The following is a 15,536-nucleotide window of genomic DNA, read 5'->3' as shown; positions in this document are numbered from 1 at the left end:
TGTATCCATCAAACAATCCCAGGACAGGGACAGCATGTTAGATATTGAGTAAAGCAACCTCTACTCATTTAAACTGAAATTAAAGCTCCCTCCACACTGGGCCCCTCAATCACTCCAAGGTCAGAAACAACACAGGGGGTTGGACACTAGTAGGATTCTCACAACCCTTTTAAACTGAAAGGTATGCGTCCTCTACTCTTTTAAACTGAGAGTAAAACTCACTCAACATCCTCTCTATTAGGACAGGGACAGCATTGGGGTACGTACAGAGTAAAGCTCTCACTACCTTTTTCAGCTTCATCTATTCTTTTTTGAACTGAAATTAAACTCCCTCCACATTGTCCCAATCAAAACAGTCCCAGGACTGGATCTGCACAGTATTAAAGCAAACTCTCACAAACCAAAAGTAAAGATTCCCACGGAACTGTCCCCATCAACTCTTACTAGGACTGGTAAAGCATGGGATTAGGTACAGAGTAAAACTTGCTCTACTCTTTTAACTATAATTACAACAGCCTCCACACTACTCTCACTAAACACTAACAGGATGGACAGCATACAAAATAACTCTCCTTCTACATTGTCTTCAGAAAACACATTCAGCACATGTGCAGGATGGGGTTAAAAATGGAATAGAGCATTCTCTACTCTCTTAAACTGTAATTTAAAACACCCTTCACAATATTCTCACGATACAATCCGAGGACAGAGACAGCACGGGGTTAGATAGAATAAAGTTTCCTTAAATCCAGAGGGCCTCTAATCTTTTCACCTGCAAATAAAGCTGCCTCTACACCACCCATAAGAAAATCCCAGTACAGGGGCAGCATGTGGGTCGACACAGAGTGAAGCTCCCTCTAGACTGACCTCATCAAACACTTGCAGGACAAGCACGGCATGGGCTTAGATACAGAATAAAGGTCCCTCTACTCTTTTAAACTGAAAATAAAGCTTCCTTTATTCTTTTAAACTGAAAGCAAAATTCTCTCAACCCTTCACACGTTACCAAGTCTGAGACAGCACAGGATTAAATACAGAATAAAACTCCCTCTACTCTTTTAAACTGAAAGCAATGCTGTCTCAACACTATCTCCATCAAACTCTCCCAGGACAGGTACAACATGGATTTAGATTTATATACAGAGTGAAGTCTCTGAACATTCTCACAATCAAGTGCTATATTTTCTACAGTTTCTGACTTCTCATCCGTGACTCTTAAGGTTAGAATCTCGAGCTCAGGTTTTCCAACTCTAGTTAATGCAGAAAGGATAGTCTAGATTCATAGATCATTTCAAGTACAGAAGGTGGCCTTTTGGCCCATGCAGCCTATCCAAAGATGTGCATGTTAAGTGAATTGGCTGTGCCAAATTGCCCATAGTGTTCAGGGATGTGTAGGTTAGGGGTAAATGTAGAGTAATAGGATAGGGGAATAGGTCTGGATGAGAAACTCTTTGGAGGGTCGGTGTGGACTTGTTGGGCCGAAGGGCCTGTTTCCACACTGTACAGATTCTCTGATTATTTGATAATTCTATGTCAGGTTTCTGTAGAGCAATCCAGTGAGTGCCATCTCCCAATTGTCACTCTGTAGCCCTGCAACTTTATCGATCATGTGTCTTTTCAGATAATCATGTTAGTGCTTTCATCACTCTCTACAGTTCTAGATTATTACCATGTACTGCATAACAATGTTTATCCTTACATTCCCCCTATATATTTTGCCAAATCTTAAATCTTGACTCCACCCTTCTTGACCTTGCACCAACAGCTTATGACAACAACTTTTCTTCATCTACCTTAGCTAAACCTGATGTAATCCCGTATCCCTCAATCTTCTTGGCTGTAAGGAGAAGCCCAGTTTCTCTACCCTAACCTGTGGTTAAAGTCCCTTTTCAGTAGAAACATTCCAGAACACCACCTCTGCACTCTCTCAGGGACACATCTTTCCTAATGAATGGTAATCTCCCCATTAACAGTTTTTGTATGTTCCTTGTTCACATTCTTGGACTGTACAACTCCACCCCCATCCCCCTCCAAACTTCTGATTTACACTCTCAGTGAGTCCTCCCAGTTCACATTTCCAGATGTGCCCCCAATTTGCAGTCTCTGTGTGTCTCCTGGTTCACACTCTCCGACTGTATCCTTTAATTTATAACCTCTGTGTGTACAACTGCCACCCCACCCCATCCAGTTCACAATCTTGATCTGTATCCCCTGATTTACAGTCTCTGTGTGTCCCCCTTGAAGACCCCACAGCTTGCAGTTCATACATACGGCCTCTTGCTGCAGTGTGACCTGTGCCAATCCCCACTGGTACTCAATGCTGGTGAGATGTTGGAGCAAGGAGATGAAGCTGACTTCCACATGGCGGTACAGTTTGCTATAGGCCAACCACTTCCTGTAATGAACAAGCCAATACACTAGGGTCAGGGTACAAAAGGAAATCCAAGGTCATAACCGAGGGCTGATAGAAGGAAGCTTAGATTGCCTTAGAGGCACACTAGATAAACGCTTACTATAAATGTCCCCATCTGTACAATATAGAAGAAAGACATATATTTAACTGGTACTTTTGTCACCTCTGGAAATCCCATAGCTCTTCATAACCAACGAAATGCTTGTTGAAATGCAGTGACAAGTTCTTTCTGTCAGCAGTAGATAATATTTCAATATTTTAAAGTTGTAATGTGTTTTAATTTTTTACTCTGTTTTAGTGATTGTTAATTGTAGGGTAGGTTTTGAGTCAGGATGCTGGAAGCACTCTCTGTTCTTTCAGTAGACTCTTTTTGAGAGGGCCCTCAGCTAAAGTTTGATCCAAACAAGAGCACTTCGTGTCTCATGAGTGCTACCCCTTGTGTAATGTCCCATGGTTAATATATCAGTGCAATTTTCAGAGAAATTCTGTAAAGACAATGGATATTTTGTTTGGAATATAAACTTAAAATTGGAAGTTTAGACAGTGCTGTGTTACTCAGGACAAACCAGTTGCTCCATCTTTTCTGCTGTAATCACAATCAGATACTCACGCCAGATCTTGGTGGAAGGGTGAGAGGTCATTCTGTGTAGCATGAAGTGACAAGATGGTGACGGCTGATGTACTGAGTTCCATTTCCCCTTGGATAGCCTCGGTCTGCAAAGTAAACAGTGAACAGTCACATCAAGCCAATCGCTAATGGAAATTCAATTTTTCAGAACTGGGATGAATTTTGTAATACATTTCATTTCTATACTCCCAATAGGGCCCCCTTTCCAATTTGGCCTCTAATATTGACCCTGAGTAACCCCAGGCAGCCTTCCAAAGAGAACAGCAAATGTCCCAATCTGCCTTTCATTTCTCACTCTCAGGATAGAACCATCACCTCAAGCCTCCATTCTGAGACAGGATGAAGATTTGCATTTTCCCACTGTGTGAACTGGGTATTGTCGCTTTTACCTGATTTTCTTCTCTAGATCTATACCCATTTAGCAGTAGGCTATTCTCCTCCAGGAATGGTATGGGTATGGGGTCAGGATGTTTATATGAATAAGGATAAGCTGGACTCTGCATAGAAAGAATATTCAGGGATATCTGTGAAGATTAGTAGTGTGTTGATGTGTCTTTACACAAAGTGACAAATCTTCATCTACACAACCTGAATTAAAAATGCAATTGTTCACTTTGGCAAAAGGATTAAATTTAATCTAAAAATCAAAAAATGGAAGAATTGCGGCAGAAATTCTGTTTATGATGTGTGTCAATCTCACTGAAGGCAGACTTTTCCATTATGTTTATCAGTGTTAATATTCTGCAGGTGAATTTGGACTCCGTGGGCTAATTTTTGAATTAATTTATGGGATGGAATGGGCTGGAGACTGAGTGGTTTGAAAATTGGGAAGAAGGGTTAAAAGAGGATTTGGGGATGGACTGCCCCACTGACATGACATTCTGGACACCCTGGGAATGGAGTGAAACTGTGCCTGAAGACCTATTCCTTTCAATGCTGGCTTTTTACTAGGCTCCACATCGTGGGGAGGATGCCTTGTGAACCCTGGCAGCCTCCCTGCAAACTCAGAGTTGAGGTGGGTTGTCAGGGGGCTCGTATTCAGGCGTTATGTGGTCTCGAAAGTGCTCCCATGTAGCAGTGGCCACATCTTTGGGAACCTTCTCAACTCCATACTAACCAACCATGCACATCATCACTGTGACCTTGTTGACTGGTACCAGAAACCCCGACTCCACTTTCCATGCTGCCTGTTCTGGCTGGTGTAGTCCCAGCAGTGACCACCCCTCTTGGGGGCACTGCTGAGCATAAAGGGCTGTTGATCCTCTGATCAATTGGCAGACCTTGCTCGTTAGACCTAGTCCCATAAAGGAATGAGTGCCCAACAGCAGCTTGGGATAGAGCCTGTTTGGGGCTTTTCGGGAGGATTAACCAGGTTCATAAGCTGGCCTGAAAAAAATCCAGCCCCTTTTGTATGTTTAATTGGGATAAAAACCATCAGGTTCACAGGATTATGTCTCATGCCCTAGCAGCACTAGACAGATGCCCAATGTCAGGTAATCATATATAATTGTTCAAGGCATATGCCTGATAAATGTTTCAATCCATTCAGTAATAGATCCAACATCTGTTTCACATCAGTGGTCCACATTTTACCAGGCAGCTGTGCCAGGCCTGTTCCATTCAGCTTTTAGTTTTGTCCTTTCCTGCTCTCTGCAAACACCATTCCAGTACACACACACTCACGTTATATACTTTTCTATATGTTAGGCCACAGAAACTTAGGTCTTATTGAGACAGATAACTGAAAGTTTATTAACGACTAACTATGTTGAGTAATATGACTTGCATATGTAGTCTGGGTTATGAGCTTACTTAGGTCTTACTTACATGACATATTTAGTTGACTGACTGCCTAGCTGGTTGGCCAGCTGCTCACTGGCTTCTAATAGACTCGCTGATTGTCCAGAGAGTAAAATGGAGACCCTTTGTCCAAAATCATCACAAGTGATGGTGCTATCTAGCTGTTTTAACGATATCATGCCTTTCTGAGATCTGAGCAATAATACAATACCAGCTGCTAGGCCAACTCTACAATGACCCTCCCATTCAACTCTCTCTCCGAAATTACCCACATGCTCACTCCTACTTGTTCCATTGCCAGCCATGTACCATCTCACCCATCATCACAAATATCTGTACCTGCTTCTGCAGTCGATCATACTGTACAAACTGTTGCAGCAGATTGCGATGGATGCGGAACACTGGCTCTTGTTTGCTCAGTGAGGTGTCCCTCTGTGAACAGAAACATAGTGTATACATCCTCCTTCTGTTAGATTCTTCAGTAAGTTACGCATAGTGTGAGAATCAGCCTCCACTAAATTCACTTCACGAAAAAGACAGAGGATGAGAACCTCTTGTAGCATTTAGTTTAATGCTCTCTTTTACTCAATAGCATACTGTGTTTGTATATGGCATGGTCTATACTATCTCTACCTCTTCATGGATAAGTTTTAGCTGGAGATGGCATTTCCCGCGATCAGGATATGTCTCAGTACAAGGTCCTAGAGAATACCATTTATCTTCAGGAGTATATGGCAGATCCTGTAAAATACAACAGTAAAACATAAGCGAGAACAAACAAAACATTAAATCCATAACTTTCACACACACTATACATCCTATTCAATCCTCTCCTTCAGTTCTGGTGTTTGGGCTGAGACATTCAATCCTCAAAAAACAGCATCAATAAACAATAACTGATTAATTTAGACTCAGCTAATGGAACAAGACATTTGAATATATTTCAGCTTCTTACTAACAAATGAGATGCAAAACTGCAGATTGAGTGGTCAAATAGACTGTAAGTATCCCGTCTGAAAATATTACTATCAAAATAATACCTGCTGGAAATCATCTTTTCTTCAGTACAGCTGCATTTCATTGGCTTTAGAGCACTTTAAGTTGTCCGGTGGTCATGAAAAGTGTGATAGAAACCACTCTGCCCTGGTTTGTATAATTCTCTGCAGTGTTAAAAGGCTGCACTTTGTGCCTAGACCGGAGGGTTTTGGGGTTTTGTTATCAGTGTTTCCTGTGTTTCCTGAAACACTCTGATTGGATCTAGTAGGTCTGATTCAGCATGTGCTGGTATGGACACAGGACAATCAAGTCAGGCATCAGCCACTTGGTGTGTCTGTATAAACATCTGATGAAGACTCATGTGTGAAGCGCCTTGATCCTACCGAATAGTGGAGCAGGCTCAAGGGGCTGAATGGCCTACTCCTGTTCCTACTTCTTCTGGTCTTGTCGACTCTCAGTTAAAGTCCACCCATACTGTCTCACCTGTAGTTTAATGATCACATTTCCCAGAAAATCGTCCTGTTCATGCTTTCGAGCAGCCTTCTTCACATCTTTGAAAATCCTGTACCATGAATCATAATTGGTATTAGGCACCAAGAATCCATCAGACAGTAAGTTACAGACACATCCAGCAGCCAAATCACAGACACCAGAATCATCATTGAGTTTCAGGCTGAATAGTCAAGGCAGATACAATTGACCTGTGGTGGGATAGTGGGAGGTCCTTCATGTATGGAGTAAATGGAGAGGGTATCAGGTTGGAGACTGCTTAGAGAAGGGAATATGGATTGGCACTGAAAGAATGATGGACTAGTGATGAGATTGGGACATGTAGGGTAACGGTTAGGGGAAAATAACATTGTTGGATTGGCATAGATTATTCAGTGAAAGGTGGCATCTACGGAAGTTAGGGAGTATAGGATTTGGGAATCTGGGATATGAAGGTAGTTGTGAACTGTAGATGGGAATGATGGGGAATACTGAGCTGGAGACAAGTGTTTCACTGATGTGTGTACCCTAGAACTCTGTGGGAAGCTAGGAAAGTGATTGCTGGGCCTCTTACTGAGATATATGGATCATTGATAGTCGCATGTGAGATGCCAGAAGACTGGAGGTTGGCGAACACGCTGCCACTGTTTAAGAAAGGTGGTAAGGACAAGCCAGGGAAATATAGACCAGAGCCTGATGTCGGTGGTGGGCAAGTTTCTGGAGGGAATCTTGAGGAACAGGATGTATATGTATTTGGAAAGGCAAGGACTGATTAGGGATAGTCAACATGGCTTTATGCATGGGAAATCATGTCTCACAAACTTAATTGAGTTTTTTGAAGAAGTAACAAAGAGGATTGATGAGGGCAGAGCGGTAGACGTGATCTATCTGGACTTCAGTAAGGCGTTCGACAAGGTTCCCCATGGGAGACTGGTGAGCAAGATTAGATCTCATGGAATACAGGGAAAACTCACCATTTGGATACAGAGCTGGCTCAAAGGTAGAAGATAGAGGGTGGTGGTGGAGGGTTGTTTTTCAGAGTGGAAGCCTGTGACCACTGGAGTGCCACAAGGATTAGTGCTGGGTCCACTACTTTTCATCATTTATATAATATTCCAAGTGTGGTCTCACCAGGGATTTATAAAGCTGTAGCAAAACCTCACAGATCTTAAACTCAATCCCTCTGTTAATGAAAGCCAAAATATCATATGCTTTCTTAACAACCCTATCCACTTGGCTGGCAACTTTGAGGGACTTGACACTTGTATTTGAATTAGGGTCATAATCTGACAATTAGGGTCAGACCGTTCAGGAGAGATGTAAGAAAGCACCTCTACCCACAAAGGGTGGTAGCTGTTGAGAACTCTCTTCCATAATTGGCAGTGAATGCTGATCAGTTTATTTTAAATCCGGGATAAATAAATGTTTGTTAAGCCAAGGTATTAAGGGACACGTGGCAAGTATGTAGAGTTAGGCCACAGATCAGCCACGATCTCCCTCAATGGTAGAACAAGCTCAAAGGGGCTGAATGACTTATTCCTGGTCCTATGAAAGACAATTAAAACATGTATCTGACATGCAGGTATAGAAGTATTTGGGAAGACAATAGTTTATTAAATTCTCTTGCAGAGCGTTTGGAAGAGAACAGTAAGAAAGTATTGCTACAAAAGACTAGTGGGATCACACCTGGTGTATTGAGTATTGTTTTGATTTCTTTACTGAAGGAAGGATACAGTTGACTTAAAGGGAAACAACAAAGGTTCATTAGAATGATTCCTGGGATGATACCACTGTTTTGAAGTTAAAAATCACACAACACCAGATTTTTAACTTTGTACCCCTCAGGCCAAAAATGGCATCTCCAGATCATTGTCTTTTGAGGAGAGATAGATAAAGGGGGCCCATATTTTTTGGAGCTTAGAAGAATGTGAGGTAATCTAATTGAAACTCATTTTTAAAAAATGCGAAAGATTGACAGGGTAGATACTGGGAGGTTATTGCCCTTGGCTGAGAGATTAAATACACTGTCTCAGGAGAAGGAATTGGATATTTAAAACCTGAGATGAGGAGAAATGTCTTCATTTTTAAAAAATATTAATTTGTGGGACATTGGTGTCACTGGCATTGTCCATCCTTAATTGCCCCAGAGGGCAATTAAGAGTCAAGTACATTGCTGTGGGTCTGGGGTCACATGTAGGCCAGACCAGGTTAGGATGGTAGATTTCCTTCCTCAAAGGACCTGAGAGAACCAGGTGGGTTTTTACAACAATTAATAACGATTACATAGTCACTGTTGGGCTAGCTTTTTTATTACAGAATTGAAATTCCACTACCTGCAATGGTGCGACTTGAACTCATGCCCAGAATATTATCTTGGATTTTGGATTAGAAATCCAAGATATTTATTTCACACACATACTGTACAGACATTGAGATTAAGAGATTTCTCAACACAAAGGAAATCAAAATGGAGAGGGTGGGCAGGGTTCATGAGAGGCAGAGCAGGATCGAGGGCCTTTGTGACCTACTCCTGGCCCTACACTTGATCTTCAATAATAGGGCTTTTGAAGTGGCCCTTTGCGTATAGAACTCCTGTTTTCACACACACAGGTGAACAAGCCCTTCACCTTCCAATACCTGGCCACAGCCTCCACAGCCTCCTAACCATTACCTCCACCAACTCCTTGTGTACTTCTAGAGATGGAAGACTGTGCTCAGAGGAAAAACTGACCAAAGCAACCATTAGCAACTCATCAGCAAATCTCAAGGGAGGGTGAGCGATTGTGTGGCGAGTGCAATAAACAGAGAGACCAAAATGGGAGGTCTGCAATCAGGTGGAGAGCTGAAGTGGTTAACAACAAAAGTGATTATGAAAAAAGGAATAGTGATGGGACAAGTAAAGGTACAAGAAGATGTATCCAGGGGAGGTGTAAGTTGTTGAATCGGAACCAGTACCAGTACCTGCTGTCGAAGAATAAAGGTAGGGGACCCCATCCCAAATGGTCATCATCTAAAAATCAATGTACAGCTAAAATAACAAGAATTTCAGGCACTGTATATTCTGTGATGGATCCATCAGTATCTGTCACCATCACAAGGCAATCAGATCTCACAAATCAGACAGAAGTGAGTCACTCACTCACCTCTTCAGTCCAACAATGCCTTGGATCTCTCCCAGTCGGTGTTTCACAGATTCATCATTATCCAGGTCCCTGAAAACAAACAACCTCTTAAACAAGAGAAAAGTATTCAACATCAAACTTACAAAAACTTACATGAACATAGCATCTGCAGTGTAGAAAATTATCCTAAGGCCCCTCATAGGAATGCACATGAAGGATGAAGAGCCTTTTTCTGTGCTGTAGGTCACTATGACTCTGAGCCAAATGTGGAGATATTAGGAAGTGATACAAAAGCTTGGTCAAGGGAGTATGATTGAATTTATATCTTAAATGAGAAAGGCAGAATGGTTTAGGGAGGGAATTCCAGAAGTCAGTCAGCTGAAGGCAAGCTGCCAATGGAGGGGCAGAAAAATTCAAGGGCACTCATGGAGCCACAGATGGAGGAATGCAGGTTATTCAGAAGATCAAGAGTCTGAGAATGTTAAAGAGACAAAGAAGATTGAGACCACATACAGATTTGAGTGTAAGGTTGTGAATCTTTTAAGTTGACGAGTTCACAGGTGAGGGTAAACAGGAGCTGATATCCAGAGTAAGATATTGGATGATTGCTTGTTGGTTGATAGGTTGTGTGAACTGCAGAATCTAGAGTAATCTGTGTGTGAGACATAGTGTTTGACTCTTCTTCTGACTTCTTTAACTGGGTAACTATGAGCTCTCTGAGGTTAGACAGTATGTGCCATATATTTGATGTATAAAAGTCTCTGGAGAATGTACCCTAGCCTGTTTGGTATTTCTTCAGCCTTAGGATGTTTGTCTAGAATGTATCCCTGATCACCCATATGCTCATTGACCTAGACTAATGCCTTGTCTTAATTTTAAGATTCTTATCCTAGTTTTCAAATTTCCTCTTGCCCTCCTTCTTCCCTATCTCTGTAATCTTCACAATCCTCTGAGATATCTGCATTCCACTAGTTCTGGTCTATTGTTCATTCTGAGTTTAAGTGCGTTCAGTTGCCTAAGCCCCAAGTTCTAGAATTCCCTCCTTGAACCTCTTCCTCTCTAGCTCTCTTTCCTTGTTTTAAGATGCTCCTTAAAACCACTCTCTCCTTGACCAAGACTTTGGACACATAATCTAATATCTCCTATCTGGCTCAATATTTGTGAATATCCTTGGGACATTAGGACAAAGATGTTACATAAATGTAAACTTGTTGTTGTAGTATAGTTTTACATAGAGGAAGACTGTATATGATTTCCAGGGTGACACAACCCTGGTGTGGCAATGTTTTCCCCAGCTGCCTCTTATGGCTCTGTTTAAACCAAGATTGTCGAAGAGTGTTGTTCTGGAAAAGCACAGCCGGTCAGTCAGCATCCAAGGAGCAGGACAGTCGATGTTTCGAACATGAACTCTTCATCAGGAATGAGGGGGTGACCCAAGGGGGCTGAGATATGGAGGGAGGAAGTAGCTGGGAATACGATAGGTAGATGAAGGTGGGGGATGATGGTGATAGGTCGGAGCGCAAGGTGGAGCAAATAGGTGGGAAGGAAGATGGATAGGTAGGACAGTTCAAGAGGGCAGTGCCAAGTTGGAAGGTTGGATCTGGGATAAGATGCGGGAAAGGGAAATGAGAGGAAATCTAGAGTATATGGAAGTACAGAACTATGGAGAGACAACAGGGCAGTGAAATTAGCTTAGGATTGCTCACATGCAATGGATTAAATGACCTTCTCCTCTATTGGTTCAATGTCATTTCAGACATATTCCGAAAAGCTGACATGTCCTAGTGTACCCTCAACACCCTCCCAGCAAAACAGCACCAAGTGGGATCACTTACCACATGTCCATGTGCAATTCAGTATGATGGACATCCTTGACTTGACTGCAACAAAAGAGACAGTAATTATTAACAGAGATTTTTGGAATGAGGACAGTGATAATAGATTCCTGTCAATGCATTTGAATGAATGCTATGGCCAAGATGGTTAGTATAATGGCTTATGCTGCAGGGTTACAGCAAGTTTCTAGTGTCAGGGACGTCGATCTTTTGTCTTTTTGTAACAGAGCTGACCCCGTCCTCTGTCTGTGCCTCAATTAGCCAAAACCCGGAAGGAATATCCTGCCATTTGCTGAATCCTTCACACTGCCTCCCTAGCTGATCCTGATAATTTTGTGTCTGTCCCCAGATAGAGCAAAAGATCATACAGGTCTGACACTATTCAGATCTGACCTAATCCAGGTCAGTGCTGAATTAGCTGATGTTAGGGTTTAGGATGGAGAGGCAAGAGAAGGATTCCTTGAGGAGTTCCAAGAAAAACAAGGTGGACAGGAGAATATCGTGGCTATGAGAGCTACTCTTGGTTTTAAGGTTTTTTCAGCACTTATCTGGATTTACTCACTTCATTACAGTTTTTATAAGTTTTGCATTGTTTTTTGAACTTTTAAATAAATCAAAATCAAAGATACAGTACTTTAAAAGGAGAAAGGAGAGAGAGTCTCAGGACAGTAACCATGTAGCAAGGTCTAAAACTGAGGAATTGCATAAGACTCTGAGATCAGCTCCTTATGAAGAAGCTAACAAGTGTTGTTTCATAGCTGTCAGAGAAATTGTAACAGCTCTGGAAATCGGGTCTCACTGAAACAACAAACCAGTAGTGCAGTTTCATAGCTGACATGGGAGGTCTAATGTCCAGCTTCACATGCAGCTGCACAGGTATCTGATTTTTTTTTGTTAAAAACCACTGCCTGAAACTACAGGAGAAGAGGACAACCTTGATTTTTCAGCTTGATCAATTAAGTGTTTGATTTTTAAGACTTATAAAACTTGTGGAGTTGAAATGCCTATAAGCCATGATTGAATGGCAGAGTGGACTGGATGGGCTGAATGGCCTTACTTCCACTCCTATGTCTTATGGCTTAAACTTCTAAGTTAATCTGTTTTCATTTTGTAACTATAACAGTGAGTAAGGTGAGGGCATTTTTTTAAGATTCTGTGTGTCCTGAGATCTGTCTCTTGGTTGACTTTTAATTTTTAATGGGGGACTGGTAGCTCAGTGGTTAGCACTGCTGCCTCACGGCACCAGGGACTGCTGTTCAATTCCAGCCTTGGGCGACTGTCAGTGTGGAGTTTGCACATTTTACCCATGTCTGGGTAGGTTTGCTCTAGTTAGTCCAAAGGTGTATAAGTTAAGTGGATCAGCCATGCTCAATTGTCTATAGTGTCCAGGGATGTGCAGGCTACGTGGATTAGCCATGGTCAAAAAGTGTAAGTGCTGCAAAAGCACAGCCAGGTCAGGCAGCATCTGAGGAGCAGGAGAGTCGACGTTTCAAGCATAAGCTCTTCATCAGGAATGTGCTGCATCATCAGGAATGTAGTGGATTAACCATGGGAAATGCAAGATTTCAGGGTTGGGTAGCAGTTGGGTCTGGGTGGGATGCTCTTTGGTGGGCTGGAGTGAACCCGATGGGCCGAGTGGCCTGCTTCTATATTGTAGGATTCAATGGTCAAGGATTGGTATTATTTTGCCAGATCGGTGTATTTGAGCAGTAAGACTGTGCTAAACTGTATTTTTGTACGAAGTATGTTGTGTTTATTTTTAGATAATTTCTGTAGATTGTTAAGGAGGCAGAAATGGTTTTTAGTCGGGTTGTAGAATCAGAGATGCACAGCACGGAAACAGACCCTTTGTTCCAACTCGTCCATGCTCCTAATCTAGTCCCATTTGCCATCAGTTGGCCCATATCCCTCTAAATCCTTCCTATTCTTGTACATATCCAGATGGCTTTTAAATGTTGTAATTGTACCAGCCTCCACCACTTCCTCTGGCAGCTCATTCCATACATGCACCACCCTCTGTGTAAAAGGCTACCCTTTAGGTCGCTTTTATACCTTTCCCCTCTCACCCTAAACTTCACTATCCACCCCGACCTTAAGTTCACCTGGACCATCTTGGACACCTCCTTCCCCTTCCTGGACCTCTCCATCTCCACTAATGGTGACTGACTCAACATGGACATCTACTACAAACCCACCGACTCCCACTCTGCCTCCTGTAAAATTGCTATCTCTTATTCCCAATTCCCCTGCCTCCGCCACATCTGCTCCCAGGAAGACCAGTTCCACCACAGAACATACCAGATTACCTCCTTCGTCAAAGAAGGCAATTTCCCCTCCCACATGGTCGAAGATGCCCTCCAGCACATCTCATCCGCTTCCCATACCTTGCCTTCTAACCCCACCCCTCCAACCTCAACAAGGACAGAATCCCCTGGTCCTCACCTTCCACCCCACCCAACGTCCAGATACACCACATCATCCTCCGCCATTTCCGCCACCTACAAACAAACCCTACCACCAGGGATATATTTCCCTCCCCCCCCCCCCCCCATCCATGTTCTGTAAAGACCATTCCCTCCATGACTTTCTTGTCAGGTCCACACCAGCCACCAACCCACCCTCCTCTCCCAGCACCTTCCCCTCCTACTACAAAAATTGCAAAATCTGCACCCACACTTTCCCCCTTACCTCCGTCCAAGGCCCAAAAGGAGCCTTCCACATCCGTCAGAGATTTACCTGCACTTCCATGCATGTCATTTACTGTGTCCGTTGCTCCAGATGTGGTCCCCTCTACAGTGGGGAGTCAGGATGCCTATTTGCGGAATGCTTCAGAGAACATCTCTTGGACACACACATGAAAAATTCCTCACTGCCCTGTGGCTGAACACTTTAACACCCCCTCCCACTCCCCAAAGACATGCATATCCTGGGCCTCCTCCATCACCCAACCCTTACCACCTGACACCTGGAGGAAGAACTGCCTCATCTTCCGCCTTGGGACCCTCCAACCCCACGGCATCAACCTCGATTTCACCAGTTTCCTCATTTCCCCTCCTCGTACCTGATCCCAAATCCAATCATCCAACTTGGCACTGCCCTTTTCACTTGTCCTACCTGTCCATTTTCCTTCTCATCTATCCACTCCCCCCTCCTCTCGCCTTCACCTACCTATCTTCACCCCCACCTTCATCTACCTATCGCATTCTCATCTACTTCCCCCCCACCCCACTCCCCACCCCATTTATCTCTCAGCCCCCCAGCCCACAGCCTCATTTCTGATTAAGAGCATCCTGTTCCTTGGATGCGGCCTGACTAGCTGTGCTTTTCCAGCACCACACTCTTGACACTGATCTCCAGCATCTGCAGTCCTTACTTTCTCCCTTAAACTTATGCCCTCAAGTTCTGGATGTCCCCACCCTAGGGAAAAGAGCTTGTCTACTTATCCTATCCATGCCCCAATTCCTATACTCAATACTCTGACCAATAAAGGAAAGCATACCAAACACCTTCTTCACTATCCTATTTAACTTTCAAGGAGTCCACTTTTAAGGAACTGTGAACCTCCCCTCTTTATTCAGCAACACTCCCCACGACCTTACCATTAAGTGTATAAGTCCTGTTCTGATTTGCTTTTCCAAAATGCAGCACCTCACATTTATCTATATTAAACTCCACCTGCCACTCCTCAGCCCATTGGCCCATCTGATCAAGATCCCATTGTAATCTGAGGTATCCTTCTCTGTCCACTACACCTCCAAGTTTGGTGTCCTCTGCAAACTTACTAACTATACCTCCTATGTTCACATCCAAAACATTTATATAAAGGACGAAATATATTGGACCCAGCACCGATCCTTGTGGCACTCCACTGGTCACAGGCCTCCAGTCTGAAAAATAACCCTCCATCACCATCCTCTGTCTTCTACCTTTGAGCCAGTTCTGTATCCAAATGGCTAGTTCTCCCTGTATTCCGTGAGATCTAACCTTGCTAACCAGTCTCCCATGAAGAATTTTGTTGAACACCTTACTGAAGTCCAGATAGATCATGTCTACCGCTCTGCCCTCATCAATCATAGAACATAGAACATTACAGCGCAGTACAGGCCCTTCGGCCCTCGATGTTGCGCCGCCCTGTCATACTAATCTGAAGCCCATCCCTCCTACACTATTCCATGTATGTCCATACATGTGCCTTTACAATCCTCTTTGTTACTTCTTCAAAAAGCTCAATCAAGTTTGTAAGAAATGATTTC

General features: G+C 43.2%; 1 protein-coding gene across 2 annotated transcripts in view; it reads right to left on the bottom strand.

Annotated features, from left to right (window-relative positions):
- The window catches only part of unc13d (unc-13 homolog D (C. elegans)), a 167,340-nt gene that overhangs the window by 92,171 nt on the left and 59,633 nt on the right, over positions 1–15,536 (bottom strand). For both annotated transcript variants that reach the window (XM_072558113.1, XM_072558115.1), the window contains exons 7-13: positions 11,284–11,328; positions 9,470–9,538; positions 6,321–6,399; positions 5,475–5,582; positions 5,181–5,273; positions 3,024–3,127; positions 2,272–2,395 (exon numbers count right to left, since the gene is read on the bottom strand). In XM_072558113.1, coding sequence (XP_072414214.1) covers positions 2,272–2,395; positions 3,024–3,127; positions 5,181–5,273; positions 5,475–5,582; positions 6,321–6,399; positions 9,470–9,538; positions 11,284–11,328 — 622 coding nt within the window. The remainder of the gene's footprint in view (positions 1–2,271; positions 2,396–3,023; positions 3,128–5,180; positions 5,274–5,474; positions 5,583–6,320; positions 6,400–9,469; positions 9,539–11,283; positions 11,329–15,536) is intronic.

The sequence above is a fragment of the Chiloscyllium punctatum genome, chromosome 39 (genome assembly GCF_047496795.1).
Source record: "Chiloscyllium punctatum isolate Juve2018m chromosome 39, sChiPun1.3, whole genome shotgun sequence".
NCBI classification, from domain to species: domain Eukaryota; kingdom Metazoa; phylum Chordata; class Chondrichthyes; order Orectolobiformes; family Hemiscylliidae; genus Chiloscyllium; species Chiloscyllium punctatum.
Note: the sequence above shows the minus strand (reverse complement) of the source record. Positions and strands in the feature narration are given on the sequence as shown.